Source organism: Miniopterus natalensis, chromosome 9 (assembly GCF_054644295.1).
Source record: "Miniopterus natalensis isolate mMinNat1 chromosome 9, mMinNat1.hap1, whole genome shotgun sequence".
NCBI classification, from domain to species: Eukaryota; Metazoa; Chordata; class Mammalia; order Chiroptera; family Miniopteridae; genus Miniopterus; species Miniopterus natalensis.
In genome coordinates, this window is record NC_142089.1 from 24,780,717 (window position 1) to 24,800,794 (window position 20,078).

Sequence of the window (20,078 nt, forward strand, 5' to 3'; positions counted from 1 at the left end):
GACCACCAATGAAAAAATATGATCAAAGGATACAGGAAATAATAGCTATGATACTGAATGCGTGCTGACTCCAAACCTTGCCCACACTCACTTTCTTTCATTCAATTCACTGAATCCCTGCTATGTGCTATTTGATCGTAGTCACTGTAGCCACACCTGTGAAGACAGACAAAGAGAGTCTCTGCTTTCATAGTTAATATACTATTCGGTTGGAAGGTATATGTTTGTGTGGCAGGTGGAGAGACTGACCATATAACTTTGGATGGCATGTGGCATGAAGAAAATCACTGATGTATCTGAATGGTACCAAACCCTGTATATACTGTTTTCCTAGACATACATACCTATGATAAGTAATTGATAAGTAAGGCACAGTAAGAGATTAACAGTAATAATAAAATAGGACAATTATAACAATATACTGTAAAAGTTATGTGAATTTGGTCTCAAAATATTATCTTGTACAGTACTTACCCTTCTTATGAATGATGCGAGATGACGCAGTGCCTACGTGAAGAGATGAAGTAGGGTCAACTACACAGGTGTTGTGATATAGCTTGAACACAAGCACTGTAATACCCTGACAGTTGATCTAATAACCAAGACACCTACTAAGTGACTACTGAGCAGGTGGGTAGCATACACGTAAATATGATGAACAACGGGATGAGTCACATCCGAGCATGCAATTTAAAACTTATGAATTGCTTATTTCTGGAATTTTTCATTTACTATTTTTAATTTAGTATAAATTAATATTCATGCTGTACATGCTACCTGCCCATTAGTCACTTAATAGGCATCTTGGTTATCGATCAACTGTCAGACTGAGGTTGACAGGATAACTGAAAGGAGGAAGGTAAAAACTCAGATAAGCGGGGAAACTACTATATCCACCCATGACCTTGAGGAACAAAAAGGCTGGAGTATAGTAACTGAGGGCAAGTACTAACTACAAGATGAGGCCAAGTAGGTGGCAGCCAGATAATGTAATGTCGGCCTTTGTATGTAAGGAATTGGATTTTATTCTAAATACAGGAAACCAGGAGTGATTTACAAGCAGGCTTATTATTTTTAAAAAAATATGTCTTTATTGATTTCAGAGAGAGAGGAAGGGAAAGAGATAGAAACATCAATGATAAGAGAGTCATTGATCAGCTGCAGCCGCAACCCCATGTGCCCTGACCCGAATCCAACGGGATCTCCTGAATCCTAGGGCCATGCTCAGCCGCTGAGCCACGTCCGGCCAGGCAAGCAGACTTATTTTTAAAACTAGCTACTCTGCTAGGAATGAATTGGAAGTGACAAAAATGGGAGCTTGTGGCAAAACTGGGACAAAAATTCTAGTTCACTGACTTCAAGGCAGGGCTGCGCGTGTGCGGAGCACACCTTGGCCGCCGGCCGCCCCGCGCCGGGGACGAAGAGTCGCGGCCCCCGGGCGCACAGGGCAGTGGGCGGGCACGACGGGCGCGAGCGACGGCTCCTCTCAGCAGCAAGGGCTGAGGGGGCGCTGGCGACCGCCTCCTCCACACTCCCCAACGGGAGCGAGGACAATCTGTACTCGGTGTGGCCCTGGGACAGCGATGCCTGTTGACTTTGGGCAAAACGCGGCCCAGGCGTTCCTCCCGTTCCCTACCTCCTCCACCCGCACCCGCTTCCCCCCTCGCCCCGCCCCGTTCTACACCCCGGCCTCCCGGAGAGTCAAGCGAACCAAGAGCTAGCGGACGTCTCACGGTGAGAACCGAGCGAACCCCGGGCCTCCGCAGCACCCCCCAGTTCCCGCGCGGGAACCGACGAGTCCTCCGCGCTGAGGGCGGGGCGGGGCGGGGCGGGGCGGGGCGGGGCGGGGCGGGGGCCCAGGGGGCGGGGCCCAGTCTGTCCGCTCTTCCCGCGCTTGCGCGGGAGCACAAACGCGCGGAGCTGGGATTAGGTTCACCGGAAGCCCGTGCTCCGACTTCTGCTTCCGGGTCGGAGCCATGGCGGTGGCAAATTCAAGCCCCGTCAACCCCGTGGTGTTCTTTGATGTCAGCATTGGCGGCCAGGTGAGGTCCAGGAGGCCACCCAGCACTTCGCGGAAAGGAAACTGCACCGGGCCAGGCAGGCAGAACTCACCTGCTCAGGGACAGCGGGGTCGGGAAGCCAGAAAGTGAATTTGGACCAGAACCTACCGAACTGCGGGGCGTGGTGACGAGGGTAGGATGAGTCTTGACTCTCCTAGCGCTCATCCTAGCGCCCCGCGCGTGGAAGGTCTGAGCGGGACGAAAGGGTAGGCTAAGGAGGCGGAGGTGGGAGAGATCGAGTGCATGGGGGAGGGAGGGGTCAGCCCCTCTCGGTCCCTGCTCCGCGAGGCCTACAAGGCCATGGACTGGGCCTTCTGACTGGCTTTCGCCGGTTGCAGGAAGTTGGCCGAATGAAGATCGAGCTCTTTGCAGACGTTGTGCCTAAGACTGCTGAGAACTTTAGGTAAGGATATGCCCCAGCTCTGCCGGATAAACCGAACCAGCATTCATCCTACGGAATCGTCAGCCTGCCTCTCTCCGTCCGCTCACTGCCCTTGAGATCTGAGTCCTCAGGGTGGCGCTCTGCCTGAACAGCCCTCGCTTGAACTGTCCCATTTCAATTTATGTTGTTAATCTACATGCCTGGGGGTCTGGACGTCTGGCTGGCCGGTTGGTGGGCTTGCTGGGGACAGTGTCTGTGCTCTCCCCTCCAGAGGTTAGGGACACTCACAGCTGTGATGTCATGGTGAATGAGTCCTCTTTTCCCTTTCAGGCAGTTCTGCACCGGAGAATTCAGGTCAGTTTCAGACGTGGTTGACTTATCTGCTTACTCCTAAGGGGTGTCTTTGGGCTGCAGTGTGGGTATGGGGGAACAACATAGGCCTCGAATGACTGCTGGTAACAGTAATAGGAAGTAGTACCCCAAGGGTCTTGTCTTCAGTTCATTTGCTTTATCTCTCTTGTCCTGACATCTCTAGGAGAGTCCCTTTGGCTCGAATGTGTGGTAAACTGGAAAGGCCTATGGTTACCTGTCATCATTCCAAATCTCTTTCTTTTCGGTTATAGAAAAGATGGGGTTCCTATAGGATACAAAGGAAGCACTTTCCACAGGTAAGTGCCATGGCACACCGTCCTGGGGGCTTTTAGAATTACTTCTTTGGGGGATTAGTCTCTTTAGACAAAAATAAAGCCGCAGGTTAATTCTTAGCTCTTTTTTTTTTTTTTTACTTTAAACAAATTTTTATTACATAAAGGTCATGTAATTGGTTATTTCTCTACTTTGTACACAGTTACTCTTACTCCACCAAAAGGCTACTTCTTTTTTCTTTTAAATATGTCTTTATTGATTTTAGAGAGAGAGAGATAGAAACATCAGTGATGAGAGAGAGTCATTAATGGGCTGGGCTGCCTCCTGCACAGGGCCCACTGGAGGCTGAGCCCACTACCTGGGCATGTGCCCTGATCAGGAATCAAACTGAAATCGAACTGCTATCTCCTGGATTATAGGTTGATGCTCAGCCATTGAGCCACCAGGATGGAGCCAAAAGGCTACTTCTTAACTTCTCATCTAATTCTTAGATCTTCAGAAGGAATTTTTTTATGAACTTAAGGATGGATTAATTTAAACTACAATGACTAAATCAATGTTTTTCTAAACCAGAGCCTTATCTCAGAATCCTTTGTTCTCTGTTTCAGGGTCATAAAGGATTTCATGATTCAGGGTGGAGATTTTGTTAACGTAAGTACTGTTCTTTCTCATCAAAGACTTACAAGCTTATTTTTTTGGTTATTTCTGTGGCTACTATTTTTACTGCAGGAACCCAGGCTTAAGGCTTGAGAACAATAGCCAGGCTTGATGTGGGGAGGGGATGGGGATGGGAATGCCCTTGAATGTTACTGTACTGTTCCCTACTTTGCCTGGGTCTTAACCTGTCTTTCTAGAGACCCAGTCGTGACCTCTTTTACCCAGTCTGTGAGAAGACCTGGCCAGTATGTGGGCTGCAGGTGCCTTGCATGGGACTTGCTTTGATTGCATGATAGGGTCAAAGAGGTGTGGTTCCCAAAGTGACCAACAAGAGTGGACTGGAGGGAAGCTAGGCTCTAGGGGCAGCAGCTGTCTTTTTCCAGCCTCTGGGGGGCCCAACACTTGCAAGTTGCTAACACTGCCCTTCTCTATACTCAGGGAGATGGTACTGGAGTTGCCAGTATATACCGGGGGCCATTTGCAGATGAAAATTTTAAACTTAGACACTCAGCTCCAGGCCTGCTGTCTATGGTAAGTGAGGTCCAATCAAGGTTTTGAGTTAGATGTATAGCCAGCTGGTTTGTGGGCCCCTCTTGAGGCTCAATGCTGTCTCTTTGGATAAAAGCAAATGCTTTTCTTCTCTTGCTCAGCCCGGGACTCACCTCTGTCACACCCACCTTTTTGCTCAGTCTGGTTTGATTTTGTTAGGCTAGAGAACTAAAACTGAACTCTGCTATGTGTTTTCTTCCTTTTGTTTGAGCCAAGACATGTGGCTGGGCATTTAACCTTGCTCCTCAGAATGCATCCAGTTGTGCTGTCAAGATCCAGTGTTCACTTGCTCATTGCTTGGCTCTTCAGGACTTTCTCAGCACCCATTCATTCACACTGCTGGTCACCCCCTTTTGTTCACTTACCACTTCTTGCTCACCACTCCTACTCCCTTATCCTCGCATGCCCTCCCCACTTACATCACCCTCTCACACTTCACTCCTCTTTCACAGTCCCCCTGCCCACCTCACTTAAAACCCCTCATCTATCCTTCGGCTGCTCACTTGCCTTCCTGCTCATTCTCCATCACTTCCCCTTATTCACTCCTCACTCCTCCTTTTCTCTTTCCCCTCCCACCGTGCTTCTTTCTCACTCTCCCACCTTCTCCCTCCCTCCTGCTCATCTCCCATTTCCCTCTATCAGTGCCCCAACTCTCACTCCCACTCCCCCAGACCTAATATTTACATTCACATTCTCTGTCCTGCTTGCCCACTCTACCCCTCATCTTCTCAGGCATTTATCAAGTAAAGATTTGTCGATATTCACTCTGTTTCGGGCTTCATGGTAAGGCATAAGACCTGATCCCTGCGTCACTTAACATCTAATGGGGAATTCATGCACATGCAAAATAGTAAGTCTAGTCTAGTGTAATCAATGCCGTCAATATGTTAAGGTAAGGGCACCTATTACATGTAAAAATCCTGTGAGGGCTCCGAGGAATGAGAATAATTGCTCCTGGGGTTGGGCAAGGATGCTTCACAAAGGAGAGGACATTTGAGTTCTTGGAAGAGTTCTGTACCAGATGGTGCGAGACATAGTCAAGGGACGGGACGTGAGGAAGGCGCTGAGAACATAGGATGCAATTGGCAGACGGAGTGGCCAGTAAAGACCACTGCAGAGGCAGGTTGCCTGGCTTCTGTCAGGCTTTAAATGGCAGAATAAGGATGAGGTGTGTGGACTTTCTTTCATAGGTTATGGAAAGCCATACACTTTTTTGAGGAGAGTTGATCAAGTTTGTGTATTAGAACAAAAACACTAGATGCAGTGTGAGTGGCAGGTGGGAATGGATAGGCTGGGGAAGAGAAGCCAGTTAGGAGGCTGCCATAATAATTGAGTGAGACTAGTCCAGCAAACAGTGTATAAGCCCCCTTTTAGGAAAGCCAGACTGGGCAAGTGCAGGTAAAGGATGGAGACGTGACTTAGATTGGCTTGGATCTTCACCAGGATTAGAACCCCTCAAAGTTCATGCCGCTATGTTAGCATCTGTGGAGGAGTCGGGAAAATGGAAGGAAGCCTTGGTCTCTGCGCCGTTCAGGCTTATACCGCATATCTTGTAGCATAATTGTTTTTACCTCTAGTCTCCACTAAATCATGAGTTCCTCAAGGGCAGGGACTGGGTCTCATTGATCTCTAAACCTTATACCTGATATAGAAAGGTGTTGAGCAGATACTGATGAATGAGTGGAAGATAATCAGAATAATGGCTAACGTTTATTGAGCACTCATTCAACAAGCATCTTATTTGCATTAATTTATTTTAATCTTCTCAACGTCTTTTAAGATAGCTTCAAATAAGGAAACTTTCACAGAAAGGTTATGTGACTAAACTAAGGTCACACAGTCAGTGGTATAGCTGGGATTCAAGCTAGGTCATCTGGCTCCAGAGCTCCAGAGTTGATTCTCTAAACCAGTAAGTTATACTGCCTTGAAGAATGAATAAAAAAGTGGCTAAGGGCAGAGAGTGTAACCCTGAGCTATAAAAACATGTATGACTGTTTTCCTGCCTGCTTGCTAATAAATGTTTTGATATAGAGCAGCAAAATAGATAGGTAGATGATAGAATGAATGAATTGGGACCCCTTGGGATGCCTATCCTTGTCCCAGACAGTGCCTCACTTTTAGGTATGAGATGTTCCTGAATACATGTACAAAAAAACAAAAATAGCCTCACCTTACAGGGGAATTTCTGAAGTATAATTGAAATCCCTTACCCTTAGACAGTGTCTTTAATATATTTTTAGTATTTCATAAACATTTTGATTCCTTCACAGTTGAACACAGAATCAACCAATTTAAATCTAATATCTGATTAAGGCTAGTTATCAATCTAATAATATCCAGTTTTGCGCAGTAATAGTTTTATGAGACCTGTGCTTTTAATAGTACTAGTACTTTCAGTTTTCCATTTTCTATTCATTTTATCCCAAATAAGGGAAGTATGCCATAATCATAGTTACACAGACATTGTTGTAAGACAGTGCTGCTGAAATTTCACTTGGGTTTGCTGATATACAAAAGTCTGAATTGAGCACATTAAAGGCAGTTTAGGGGGATCAATGTATAATAGACAAAAGTACACTTCATATGAAAGTCAGATGTCTCTTTGCAAAGTATCACTCTGCATTGTAATTATAGCCTGTCCTTTTATAATGTGTTATTAAATATAATGATGTAAAAACAATTTTAAGGGAGGAAAATGGAAGGCATATGGCTAGAGAGTTTCAGATTATCAATTTTTAAAAATACTTTTTTTGCAAAATTCAATAATAAAGGATTTGAGGTGTACTGGTAAAAAGCAAGCATCTTTGATTAAATACAGCCTTTTTTTCTAGCATAGCACTAGCAACTTACTGCACCTTCTTAAATTTTTTAATTACCATTGTTATAGTACAAAACCATTCACACAAAACAGCTTATGGCATACGCAACAGACCTGTCCTCACCTGGTAGCTAATTTGTAACTGTAATTCAGTTATAACTAGTATTGGACTACATACAGCAAATCTGGTCCCATAAACAATTGTTCCCATTATAAAAATTCACACTGTAGGAGAAATGTACATTTATTCACAGATCCTTGAGGGCAGAGATTATGTGTCCTGTTCATCTCTGTATCCTAGCTCAGGCCCTGGCTCATAAATGCTCAGTCAGTTTTGCTAAAAGAAAGCATGGAGGAATCAGGGCCACAGGCTCTTTGGGAAATCTTGCCCTTCAGCTAGCATGACCAGGAAAACTCACTGCAAGTTTATTTTTTTTTCCATCAGGCAAACAGTGGTCCCAGTACAAACGGCTGCCAGTTCTTCATCACCTGCTCTAAGTGTGACTGGCTGGATGGGAAGCACGTAGTGTTTGGTGAGTCCTACTCCTGTCCTATGGTCCTGGGCCCATTCACCCAAAGTGGGACTTCCGGAAGAGCCAGTCCTGGCACTCATACCAAGAGGGCTCCACTAGTTTAACTGCTCTGTGGGGTAGTACGGAAGGAGGAGGAAGTGGTGGGAGGTGAGGAGGGTGTGTGGAAGGACAAAGAGGCCATCTGATAAAGTGTATAACCACTTCAGTGATACGTATGTCTAGGGGGTGGAAACCAGGATGGTAGCCTTTAAGAAATACCACACAGGCAGCGGGGTGCAGTGGGGCTTTGCAGTCACTCAGATCTAGGTTTGAGCCCTAATTCTGCTACTTACTATTTGTGACCTTCACCTCCATTGAATCTCAATTTCCTGAAATTGGCATGAGGATCAAATGAGATAAGGTATGAAGATGGGCATTGGGAGCTGGAAAATGCTATGCAAATGAGAATAGTAAAGTCTAGTTCATATTCTTCCTACAGGAAAAATTATTGATGGACTTCTAGTGATGAGAAAGATTGAGGTGAGTCCAGTTTTGATCTCCTCTTTCGCAGCCATTCTGGGCTGGTACTACTGACTAGTGTTGAGAGCTAGAGAATCTTGGGTGGGCTTCAGTTTGTTAGGCCCAGTCTTCAAGCATTGCCTCTACTACATGGACTTCCTCAAGGGAGAGGAGGAGAGACCACATGCCTCCCAAGTGGTTTTGTCCTATAATTAGCCTCTGTAGTGCACACTGAGCTTTGGCCTGTGATGGCCACTTCACCTACTTGATAAAATCCTACTCAGCACTACATTCAAAATCCTTCCTGATCTGGTCCCTGCCTACCTCTCCACTGCCCCTTCTGCCACCGCCGCCTCCATGTTTCAGTCACATCAGGCTACTAGCTTTTCTCTCAGTGTGCCATACACATCCCTGCCTCTTGTTCCTTCTTGCCCCTGAGCCTTTGCTCATGCCGCTTCCTCGACCTGGAATGCTCTTCTCCTTTCTTTTCCTCCTTCCCATTCAGCCTTCTTGGTCCAGCTCAAATAATCCCGTTTTGTGAATCCTTCCCTAACCTCTTTAAGCAACGTGTAGTTGTTTCCTCTGCCCTGTGTACACTTTCTTATAACTTATTACATTGTTATATATCATAGATGTGATATATTTTAAATGTACATTTTATTTTTTATCTGTATTATATGCTTTACCTATCTGCTAGGGCATGGACTGTTGTTATATCAGTCTCTGAGCCCTCAGTCCTTAGCACGGGCTGGCAGACATCAGTAAATGTTTGGTGAGTGTCTGAACCTTCACTGTGCTTTCTGTCTTAGAATGTTCCCACAGGCCCCAACAATAAGCCCAAGCTTCCTGTGGTGATCTCACAGTGTGGGGAGATGTAGTCCAGAGCAAGTTGGAATCAGGTAAGTGTGTCTTTCTCTTCCTGGTTAGGAGTCACCCCAGAAAAGGCAGCATGGTCTAGCAGAAAGAACCTTAGACTTGAAGACATGGGAGTGAGCCCATTTCCTCTCTTGGTGACCTAGCAGAAGTCACTTCCTTTTTCTGAGCCTGTTTCCTCATCTGTCAAATGGAGATAATACTTCTCTCCTAGGGTCATTGTAAGGAACAAAGGAGAAGGGGTTATTTGGGCACTTTACTTTTCTACCACTTTGTAGTTTACAAAGTATTAACCTGAAATCCATCAGGCATTTTCTGACAACATTCTCAGACTGTACTCCCATTCAGTAGTCCTTCTAAAAAGACCTGGCACCAGCTCTGGGTGACTCCCTGCTGGGTCAGTCTGAGCAGCCAGGAGGTAGACCTGTCATGTTTCTCATCAGAACTGATTGGGCAGTTCCAAGTCCTGACTTTGTATTTTCCAGCGCATTGGTGAACGTGACACATTTCTCAACCCCATTCTTTCCACTGCCTCCTCCGTGCTGGGCATCATGCTAGGCATGCAGAGCAGGACAAAGAATTGAAAGATGCCTCTACCTTTGAGGAGCTTGTAGGGAATAAGACACATTTGGAGAGAGCGATCACTAATAATATGCATGACATTGCTAAGTGTCATAAGAATTCAAGGGAGAAATTGATTCCTTCCAGCTAGAATGGTGGTGACTCTCTCTCTCTCCCTCCCTCTCTTTCTCTCTCTCATTTTCAGACCTGCAGCAAAGTTGGAAGAATAGTACATTCAACACCCATATACCTTTCACTTAGATTCACCAATGGTTAACATACTAATATTATCATTTTGCTTTGACATTTGTTCTTTTCTTTCCCTCTTCCCTCCCCTCACATTCCCATTTCCTCTCTTCCTCTCTCCTGCTTTTCTTCCTGTCTTTCTTCTTTCCTTCCTTTCTTTCCTTCCCATTTGAAAGTTGAAGATTCCTTGACACTTTACCCATAAATGCTTCAGCAAGCTGAAAACAAGAACATCCCACATAACCACAATAATATAACATCTAATATACATGTTCAAACTTCCCCAGTTATTTACAAAGTAACTTTTATAGTTCCAGGAAAAGTCATTCAATCAAGGTCCACATATCTCATTTGGTCGATTATTAAGTAACATTATATAATCGTGTAAAATTTTTCACACAACACAGTTAAAGTGCCCCCCCCCCTTGGCACCATACCAGCCCCAGTCTCACTCCTCTCTCCAGAGGTAACTTCTTTATCAGTTTGCTATGTATCCATCGGGAACTTCTCTTTGCCTACCTAATTTTGGGAGGTTTTGTTTTTCCTAAATGGTACCCTACCATATTGCTCATCATTGTTCTCCATTTGGCATTATGTCTTTTTTTTTTTTTTTTTTTTTAAATATATCTTTATTGATTTCAGAGAGAGGAAGGGAGAGGGAGAGAGAGAGACAGAAACATCAGTGATGAGAGAGTCATTGATCGGCTGCAGCCAGCAACCCGGGCATGTGCCCTGACCGGGAATCGAACCCTGATCGCCTGGATCCTAGGTCGACGCTTTAACCACTGAGCCACGCCCAGCCGGGCTGGCATTATGTCTTGAAGACTTCCTCCTCATTTAAGTAAAACTACCTCATTAAAAAGAAACAAAACAAAAAAACAGACAATATTCTGTAAGATGTTTGTAGCATACAGTTTATTTTTCCTTTTTCTTAATGACTTGAATAGTTATACATTCTGAGTCTTAGTTCTTTATATGTTGTGACTATTTTCTCCAGAATATATTTAAGAAAAAATTGGCAGTGTGTTGCTTATTTTAACTTTGGTTATATTCTTTCTTAAACAGAAGTTCTAAATTTTGATGAGGTCAAAATTTCAGTCTTTCACTTATGGCATTTGTGTTTTATGTTGTTTAAGAAGTTCCTTACGACCTCAGATCCTAATGTCTTCTGTATTTTTTCTAATATTCCTTTAGTTTTATTTGTATACTTGCAGAATTATCTAGAATTTATTTTTCTGAATTCTGCCTTTTTCCCCAAGTAGAGATCTAGTCAAATTCCAGACCACTTTAATGACTGTTTATATCTCTATCTGTGACTGACTTTGTGTTCACAGCATCTGGCACTTATAGGCATTCAGTAAAATTTGGTTACATGAGTTAAGAGAGAGAGAGAATGTCAGGCATTTTAGGCAGGGAACTGGTGTGAGCAAATGCTGAGGCAAGAATGCACAAGTGTGTGCTGGAAGCTGCACAAGGACCTCTCACTCTTCCAGCCAGATGGTCCCCTCTCACACCCAGTTGACACCTGAGCTTTCCTTTCTGCCAGGACTGGGGGCCCCTAGGGCTCAACCTGTATTCCCTCTTAAGTAGCTGCTGGCCGTTCCCTCCATTTCCCCTCCTTTCCCTGCTGTAACTGAAGTTGAACTCAGATCCTTTTCCTTCTAAAGATTGACCCGCTGAGCCCTACCAGAGAGCAGAAGATAAAAAGAATAAAGTTTAGAAATTATGTTTGGGACCTCTTTTCTCTATTTTTCTGAGTCTCTTACAGAAAGTTACTAGAAATCCTTGAGGGTTTGATTGCTGAGGGTGGCGATCATCAACCCTTCCTTCCTCACGCACTGTTAGCAAAGATCATGTAAACTTTTGCTCCTGTGAGAGCCCCTCTTCCTATCCCGCAACCCAAGCAGAAGAGATTCCATGGGGGCCATTCGCCGTTCCAGAGCCCTCTAGACTGGAATTGTCCAGTGGGCATTCCTTTCTGCGATGGGGGAATGTTTTATATCTGTGCTGTTATGGAAGCTTCCGGCTGCATGTGACAATTGAGCACTTGAAATGTGGCTGATGTGACTGAGGGACCGACTTTAATTTTATTTATTTTTTTTTAAAGATTTTTTTAAATTGATTTTTAGAGGGAGGGAGAGAGAGAAAAACATGATTTGTTGTTCCACTTGTCCATTTATTGGTTGATTCTTGTATGTGCCCTGACCAGGGATCAAAGCCCCAACCTTGGCGTATTGGGACAACACTAACCAACTGAGCTGAAGCACTTTCTTTTAGAACTCTTTTGTGTTTTGCCTTAGATCCTGACTTTGGTTTTAGCCAAAATGAAGCTTTCTGTACAGCTCTGGATGTAGAAACCTTGGTTTTTATCTTGGGGTCCTATGAAAACTTTTTATGATAAATTTGGTCATGGATACATGGATGAATCTTGGCCCTCAGGATTCTCCTGCCATAGTCTGAACTGTGTTCTTTGCTACTTGTAATCACATGTGGGTTGGTGGAACCTCTGTTTTGAAAGCCTAACAGTCTCTTGGAAAAGGGAGTGGTTGGTGGCTCTGGCAGCCCTGCTAGTCTGAATTGCTGCTCACCTACCTGTCATCCCCAAACCTGGTATTTGTGGCAAGCAGTAGAGAACTTTCTTTAGTTCATTTCACAAATTTCCCTAAAGAGAAGAATCACTTGGGGGCATTTGAGAAACCTAATTCCCAGATCCCTCCCCTGGAGAGTTTAATTGAGCTAAAGGTGGGACCCAGGATTCTGTGTTTGTAACAAGCATCCCTGGTGTACATCTGAGGAATGTGGGTGATGCTGCTTTTAGTGGTACTGGAATGAATCTTTTTTTTAATTTTAATTTTTTAAGTGAAAGCAAAAGTTTATTGAAAGAGTGACAGAAGCTCCTACCACAGTGAGAGGGGTTCTGAACAGGTAGCCCTGGAATGAATATCTTTTATTTTAACATTTGCATCTGAGGAAAAAATATATAATTAGCACAACACATAATTTTACAATTATTACAGCTTATAATGAGGCATTATTGAAGTTCAAATAGTGATTAGGTTAAAATTAATTGTGCCTGTGGATGGTAGATATGCTGATAGTTGTGCAGGAGCCATTTGGAATGACTGAGATTCAGGAAGCACTATCCTCCATTCTGTGACTACCTGTAGATATGATACATGCCTGCAGAGAAAGGTTATGAAAGACATGTTGGTGGCACATGGGCTGGTCCTTCAGAACTCAGCACTAATTAATTAAAATACGTCCCATGCTGGGTGATCACTTCCTAAAGTATATAAATGTCTAACCACTATGCTGTACACTGGAAACTAATATAATATTGTTTGTCAACTATAATTGAAAAATAAATTTCAAAACTAGGTCCCATACTGCATATGAGGCTACAAATTTGAAAAGCCTAGTTCCTGCCTTCAAGGAACTCACAGTGTCTTGGGAAACTGACAGTTACAGTACAATAAAGCACTGGACTGGAGGGTTTAGGAAAGTAAGGAAAGTGTAAATACCTGTGTCTGCCTGGAATGGTTTGGAAAACTGCAGAAGAGATGATGCTTCAGCTGAGTACATGAAAGAATAAGAACTTGTCAGGTGGCTGAAATTGAGGAGGGCAATCCAGGCAGAGGGAACAGCATAAACAAAGCACAGAAGTGGGAAACAGCAGGAAGTGTATGGGAGACTTCAAATAATTCAGTACAGCCAAAGCAGGAAGGTAGGAAAAGCAAACTGTAAGAGGTGAGGCTGGTGGAGGCCAGGGCCAGTTGTGAGAACCAGTGTAGGCTGAAGAGTTCCTGTGTTATCCTGAGAGTGAGGGCTGGCTTCAGGCAGTACATACATTTTTCTCCTCCCTGGGGTGCTCCTGAAATTCTCAAAAGGGGGCCTGACCCTTCACAAAGAATCAAGCCACTGGGAGCACTGAAGGATTTTGAGCAAGAGAACACTGATTGAATTTTCTTAGAAGTTGATTGGCAGCAATGTGGAGGATGGGGTGGAGGCCAGTGAGGTATCCACTGCAGTAGCCCAAGCAAGAGAAGGGAGTCTCCCCATGAAAATATGGGTCTTGGGAGCAGTAGAGATTTGGCAGCAAATATTTACATTCCTGTTGGGTGTGTGACACTGTTTGTTCCCTGCCCTGAAAGTCAGAAGCCCTGCCAGCTAAAAAGGGAAGGAGGAGGAGAATGTCAGGCACCATTCCAGTGCAATTCAGTACAGTCACATGCCACTTAACAACAAGGATACATTCTAAGAAATGTGTCATTAGGCAGTTTTGTTGTGCGAACATCACAGTGTGCTTACACAAACCTAGATGGTCTAGCCTACTACACACCTCGGCTGTATAGTATAGCCTATTGTACAAACCTGTACAGCATGTTACTGTACTGAGTACTGTAGGCAATTGTCACACAGCGATAAGTAGTTGTACACCAAACATATCTAAGCATAGAAAAGGTACAGTAAAAATATGGTATAAAAGATTAAAAATGGCACACCTGGCCCAGCCGGGCATGGCTCAGCGGTTGAGCATCGACCTAGGATCCAGGAGATCGGGGTTCGATTCCTGGTTGGAACACATGCCTGGGTTGCAGGCTAGGCAGTCGATCAATGATTCATCATTGATGTTTCTTTCTCTCTCTCTCTCCCTTCCTTTCCTCTCTCTGAAATCAATAAAGATATGTTTTAAAATAAATTAATTAATTAAATAAATAAAAATGGCACACCTGTATGGGGCACTTACCACTTGCACTGGAAGTGAGTGATGAGGCATGTGAAGGCCTAGGACATTACTGTGCACTGCTGTAGACTTTATAAACGTTGAACACTTAGGCTACACTAAATCTCTAAAACAGCACGAGACTAAATCAAGCACAAGAGAAAATGATGCAATCAGGAGATGTTGTGAGCATGAGATGCTGCTGGTGAACCACAGCACACTTTTACAGCAAACTTTCCTAAGTAGAAAGAGTACGCTCTAACGGTTAAAAGTATAGTAAATACATAAACCAGTCATGGATTGTCATTTTTATTGTATATCATTTTATGTGCTGTACTTTGTTATGATGGGTAGTGCAGTAGGTTTGTTTACACCAGCATCACCATAATTATGTGAGTAATGCTTTGCACTAGACATTACAGTGCCTACAACATCACTAGGTGATAAGAGTTTTTCAGCTCTGTTATAATCTTGGGGAACCACCATTGTACATGTGGTCCATTGTTGGCTGAAATGTTACGTGGTGCATGACTGCACAAAGGCAAAGCTCCCTATGTCGGAACCAGGTCTTGCACGCATTGAGGTACATCTGTCAATAGAATACTATATAGCCTTAAAAAGAAAGAGGTAAATCTGAATGTGTTGGCAAGATTTCTAAGGTAAATTATGTGACAACATCAAGGTATAGTACATTATATAAGCCACAATACTATTTATTTTGAATAACTATTTCAGAAATTTCTGTAGTGATATATAGCCAACTATTAATAATGGTTACCTCTGTAGAGATAGCAAAGAGACTTTCTTTTCAGTTTATATTGTCCTGTATATGCATAAATTTCCTCTATTAATCATGTATCTTATAACAAACACATACTGTATATATGTAGTTTTAACTAATCCTAGTTCCTCCCAGCCCCTCCCAGGAGCATGTGTCCAACATCAGTTTGAATCAGTCCCTGGTCCCTCCATCTCCTCCTCCCTGGCCTAGTACTTGGTTCATCTCTCTATTACAACATTTAGCACAAATGTGTTTTGTCTGGTTTTCTCTAAACTGAGAAGTCCTTGAAGCAGGGACCATGCTGACTAACACAGTGCCTGGTCTATGGTGGAGCTTAGGTCCTGGAGCACCATGCAACTTATAAGTGCATTTATACATTTTTGTACTTCTGTGTTAGGGCCCAGAGTTAAACTCCTCTTTGAGCCTTCAGTATGACACCAGGAGTCTCTGTCCTGGTGGGGGGTGGGGGGGAGTTACCACGTTTGGGGGGAGGGGAACAGTAGTGTCTGAGTGTACTCACCCTGTTCTTTCAGTACAGCTAACTCCGCAGTCATAAACAGAGGGTGTGGAGTTTCCTTTCTGTATAACCCTGGGACCAAAACCTGCAAGTGAGAAGGATCGCTCTTTGTTCTACAGCTCCACAGAGGGCCAGATTCTGGTGGAAGACACATGCTTTGGAGCCAGCACATCAGGGAGCCCCATCACAGTCAAGCCATTGAACCCCTTGGGACCCAGTTTTCTCCTTTGCTTAATTGTACAATGTATACTGCACAGAGTTGTGAAGGGTAAATAATGAGATAATATGCTTGACGGTATGTGTTAGTTTCTTTTCTTCTTGGTTCTTGTGTGATATACTATTCAGCTTTGCTTTGGAGAACCAAAAGTCTGGCCTGTGGCAAGAATCAGACCTGTTTTGCTCTTTTGGGAAGAGGAGCATAAAGGATAGGTGGGAATGTTGTCTTGCGGAAAGTCCCCTTCCAGTCCTCTGAGTGGCTTATCTCCTCCATCCCTTACAGACCTCCACATCTCTGTCGTCGTAAGCCTGCCCTTGCTCTGGGGGATGCTCTTGAATAGGATAATCTGGATTGGCCCATGTTTGCTTCCTGGCCTGCTGTCACCCTATTTGATCAAGAGACCTTGGAAGTATCACAATTCAGAACTCAGGATTTTTTGTGCTTTTCAACTGTAAATAAAGTTTTTTGGGGTTTTTTGGTTTTTTGTTTTAGTATGTGTTGTAATGATAGCCCCATCTCCTCACACCTTAGCTTCAGCTAGGAGGACTGGCTCTGCTAGCTGCAAGGCCAGTGTGGACCAGAGCCAAAACCTTGCTATGTATAGTTGATGCCTCAAATTTATTAGCAGTTGTGGCAGCCCCCTCTTTGGTTCAAGATGAATGATCAAAGAAGACAAAGCCCCAGGGCTATGTATTCCAAGGATGTTCCCAGTAGTAGGTTCATTTTGGTTCTGAAGTCTGTGGGAAGAGGGTCACTAACTTGGGATATTTTTAGATGGAATACCTTTGGGTAAAATGTATCTTGATCATGATCAAGTGGGAATAATTTAGTCAAAAACCTTGGTTTGAACCTTGGGTCATTTTTTAAAAACAGTTGAGGTCTTGAGAAGTTCACTGCCCCTTTCAGTCTCCTCATCTGTAAAATGGGGATAATAATACCTGTCTACTTCGTAGCACCATTGAAAGGGTCAAATAGAATGGATATGAAGGTAACTTGTAAATAGTACCGTGCTTTTCAAATGTTAGTTTTGAAAGGAAACAACCCAATAGGAAAAGTTTCCACTCAGTGTAATGTTCAAGAGGTAAGGAGTTCCCTGGTGTTCCTTTCATGAGGCCATGCCTATGTTCTCCCATTTCTACTTTCTCCTGGCTCATGGATAGGATGACTCAGAACCGCTGGCAGCAGACAATTGCAGTAGCAGAGACAGCAGAGAGCTGAACTCTGTGACAGTAGAACCTGGTTAAAAGTGCCATTTCAATGTATTGGCTGGACAAGGGAGATGGTGAAATATACAAGGGACCTAGAGTATAGGTATTTGCAACTCTATAGCCAAGTAAACAGGGTTCAGGGGACATTGTGAAGAAAGAACTGTGATCAAGTGACTATGCAGGATGGATACTAAAGATAGGAAGGAGGACACCGGCTGGGATCCTGAGCTGAGATTCTTGTAATGGTCCATTCAGTTGAATTCAGTTATACTTGGCACCTATATTTTATGCCAGTCTCTGTCCCAGGCACTGGAGCTGCAAAAATGAGTAAGATGTGGCCCATGCTTGTGACAGGAGATAGGCACAGTTTCGGTACAGCGTGGTGAGTATTAGAATGTGAGCCCTTTTTAGGGCAGGAAATTTGGTCAGTTGTTTTGTTTTGTTTTACTGCTGTGTCCCCAGCACCTAGAAGAGATAAACATCGAATACCTAGTTAGTGTTCAATAAACGTTGATTGTGTGAATGATAATGGTATGTAGAAGATGCTACAGGAGTGGAGTGGAAAGACGGGTGAGAGGAGGAAGTAACATCTGAGGTAAGTATTGACAGATTGGAATTAACCAGGAGCTAAGGGTGGGGAAGGCTTTCCAGGAAGAGGGAACTGGGTTCTTGGGCCAAAGTCTGTTAGAGATGGGGGACAAGGTGAAAGTTATTTTGCAAAGGAGATTCTTGGAATGAACCCCCTTTATTGCCTTTCACATCACTTAAAGGTAGGCACTGGAGTTGTTTGAACTGTGGTCACCATGCTGGGCGGTGTGAGCTCTCAGGGTGGCAGGGGGACTAACAGAACTGTAGATGGAGAGCTCCCACCTTGAAATAGGAGGTGCATTTTGGCATGAATGGTTTACCCTCCAGTGCTTCAGAACCACCTCTGCAGTGGTAGAGAGGTGGCTACAAGAAAACTAATAGAAAATAGCTCATCTTTATGTCCACTCAGCATGAGAGAGCTTAGTGAAGTGATTGGATGTGTAAGTAATGATACTTTTAAGTAACATTTTAAAGGCAAATGTTACAGAATTTGTATTTCTGCTTGAGGAGCCATCTCTTCAAAGCAGTTACATAGGGAAGGTTGGTCACTTATTCTCAGAGGTGCTGCTGCCATTGTTCTGTCTTTGTAACTCCACTTTGGGAAAAGCTCTCAAGCCTATAGGGCATACCTTTGAATGCCCTCAGTGTTGGCAGAACTGCCTTGTGAGGAAACTTTTAGCAGTCAAAAGTCATCTAGAGCTGGAACAGGAATAGCAGCTCTAGAATCCACCTACTCCATATACATCGCTGCTGCAAGCCTTTTTCATCGGGAATAGCCCCCGTGGCTGCCCAGATGACCTCTCTGCTGTAATACCTCCTCCTCCAATCCATTTTCTACACCATCTCGTTCATTTAACAAATTAAGACATTGTGTCTCAGGTACTATGCCAGATGCTGAAGGAATTCATATTCTGGCTGGGAAGATTTAATTAATACAATATAGTGTTAGGATAGGAGGGTCTCTTAACCTAGTAACATCTAAGACAAGTCCTAAAGTATGAAGAGTTAAGCAGGCAAAGGAGAAGGGAGGAAGGCAGAGTGTTACAAGTGGAGGGAACAGTAAATGATAGCCCAAAGGAAGCAATGGCTAGCCATCACCTGGAAGATTGGACCAGGAAAGGGAAAGAGAAGTGGGAGATAAGTTTAGAGAAGTAGGCAGTCCTGTAAGTCACATTAAGGAATTTGGACAATCACTGAAAGATTTTAAATAAGGTAGTGTCATAATCACATAGATGTTTTCTAAAGAACACTCTTGATGTTGTGGAAAATATTAAACTAAGAAAGGTAGAAAGACAGGCCAGGAGGCCACAGCAGTGCTCTAAGCCATCCATCAGCAAACTACAGTTGGCAGGCCATCATCTCACTCCATATTTTTCAATGGCTTGTGAGATAAGAGTGGTTTTTAAATGGTTGAAAAAAATCTAAATATTTTATGACATAAAAATTATATGAAATTCAAATTTTAGTGTCCATAAATAAAGTTTTTTGGAACACAGGTTTACTTGTTTACTGATTATCTATGGCTATTTTCAGGCCCTAAAGTTGAGTAGCTGAGAGAGGATCGTCTGGCTTGCAAAGCTTAAAATATTTATTATCCAGCCTTTACTGAAAAAGTTTGCCTAGTTCTGCTCTAAACAATAGATGATGATGGCCTACACTAGAATAGTGGCAGTAGAAATGAAGAGATAAGAGATTTTTAGGACTAATTCAGGGAGGCCTTTACAAAGTGGAATTGACAGCTCTGGATGATACTTATGGGGCAAGGACTACTGCACCAGCCTCCTGTTTTGCCTACTTCCATTTCTGCCCGTCTACAACCCATTCTCCACTCAGCAGCCATAAAAGAGCAAACAAAAAAAAAACACTCCCTACCTACAACTCTAAATTACCTTGATCACTATTGCCCTTAGGATAAATGTCCAATAAAATATCCCTAATTTGACCCTACCTACCTCTATAACCCAATGCCTGCCATTCTAGTTTAATTGGACTTGACTTGCCTTTTCCCCAGATCCCATATCTTCTTGCCTGTAGGCCTTGCATAAACCTCCATGTGCCTGGAGTCAGCACTCCACCTCCACTTCGACTCCCAAAATGCTCTGTGCTTTTGCAACCCTGGAGTGTTGGGTGTTTAAATTTCTACCTTCATCCCTAGACTGAATTTCAGAAGGCAGAAACTGGCGAACTAGTCCATCCCCAGATCTTAGACGCTTAATAAGGAG

The 20,078-nt window shown here is 43.7% G+C and overlaps 1 protein-coding gene across 7 annotated transcripts; it reads left to right on the forward strand.

Moving 5' to 3' along the window:
• Positions 1 to 1,936: 1,936 nt before the first annotated feature.
• PPIH (peptidylprolyl isomerase H) lies at positions 1,937 to 16,541 on the forward strand. Of its 7 annotated transcripts, XR_001602604.2 has the most exons (11): positions 1,937 to 2,042; positions 2,399 to 2,463; positions 2,773 to 2,796; positions 3,066 to 3,110; positions 3,696 to 3,738; positions 4,183 to 4,275; positions 7,557 to 7,644; positions 8,123 to 8,163; positions 8,952 to 9,041; positions 15,860 to 16,138; positions 16,343 to 16,541. XR_001602604.2 is itself a non-coding variant. In XM_016205166.2 (10 exons), the coding sequence occupies exons 1-9, from the start codon at positions 1,977 to 1,979 to the stop codon at positions 9,018 to 9,020; spliced, it is 534 nt and encodes a 177-aa protein (XP_016060652.1). In that variant the 5' UTR covers positions 1,937 to 1,976; the 3' UTR covers positions 9,021 to 9,041; positions 15,860 to 16,541. The 7 variants fall into 7 exon arrangements, 6 of the variants coding, with proteins under 6 accessions (XP_016060652.1, XP_016060653.1, XP_016060654.1 ...); XM_016205166.2 differs by having other exon boundaries at positions 15,860 to 16,541; XM_016205167.2 differs by having other exon boundaries at positions 15,865 to 16,541.
• Positions 16,542 to 20,078: the final 3,537 nt, after the last annotated feature.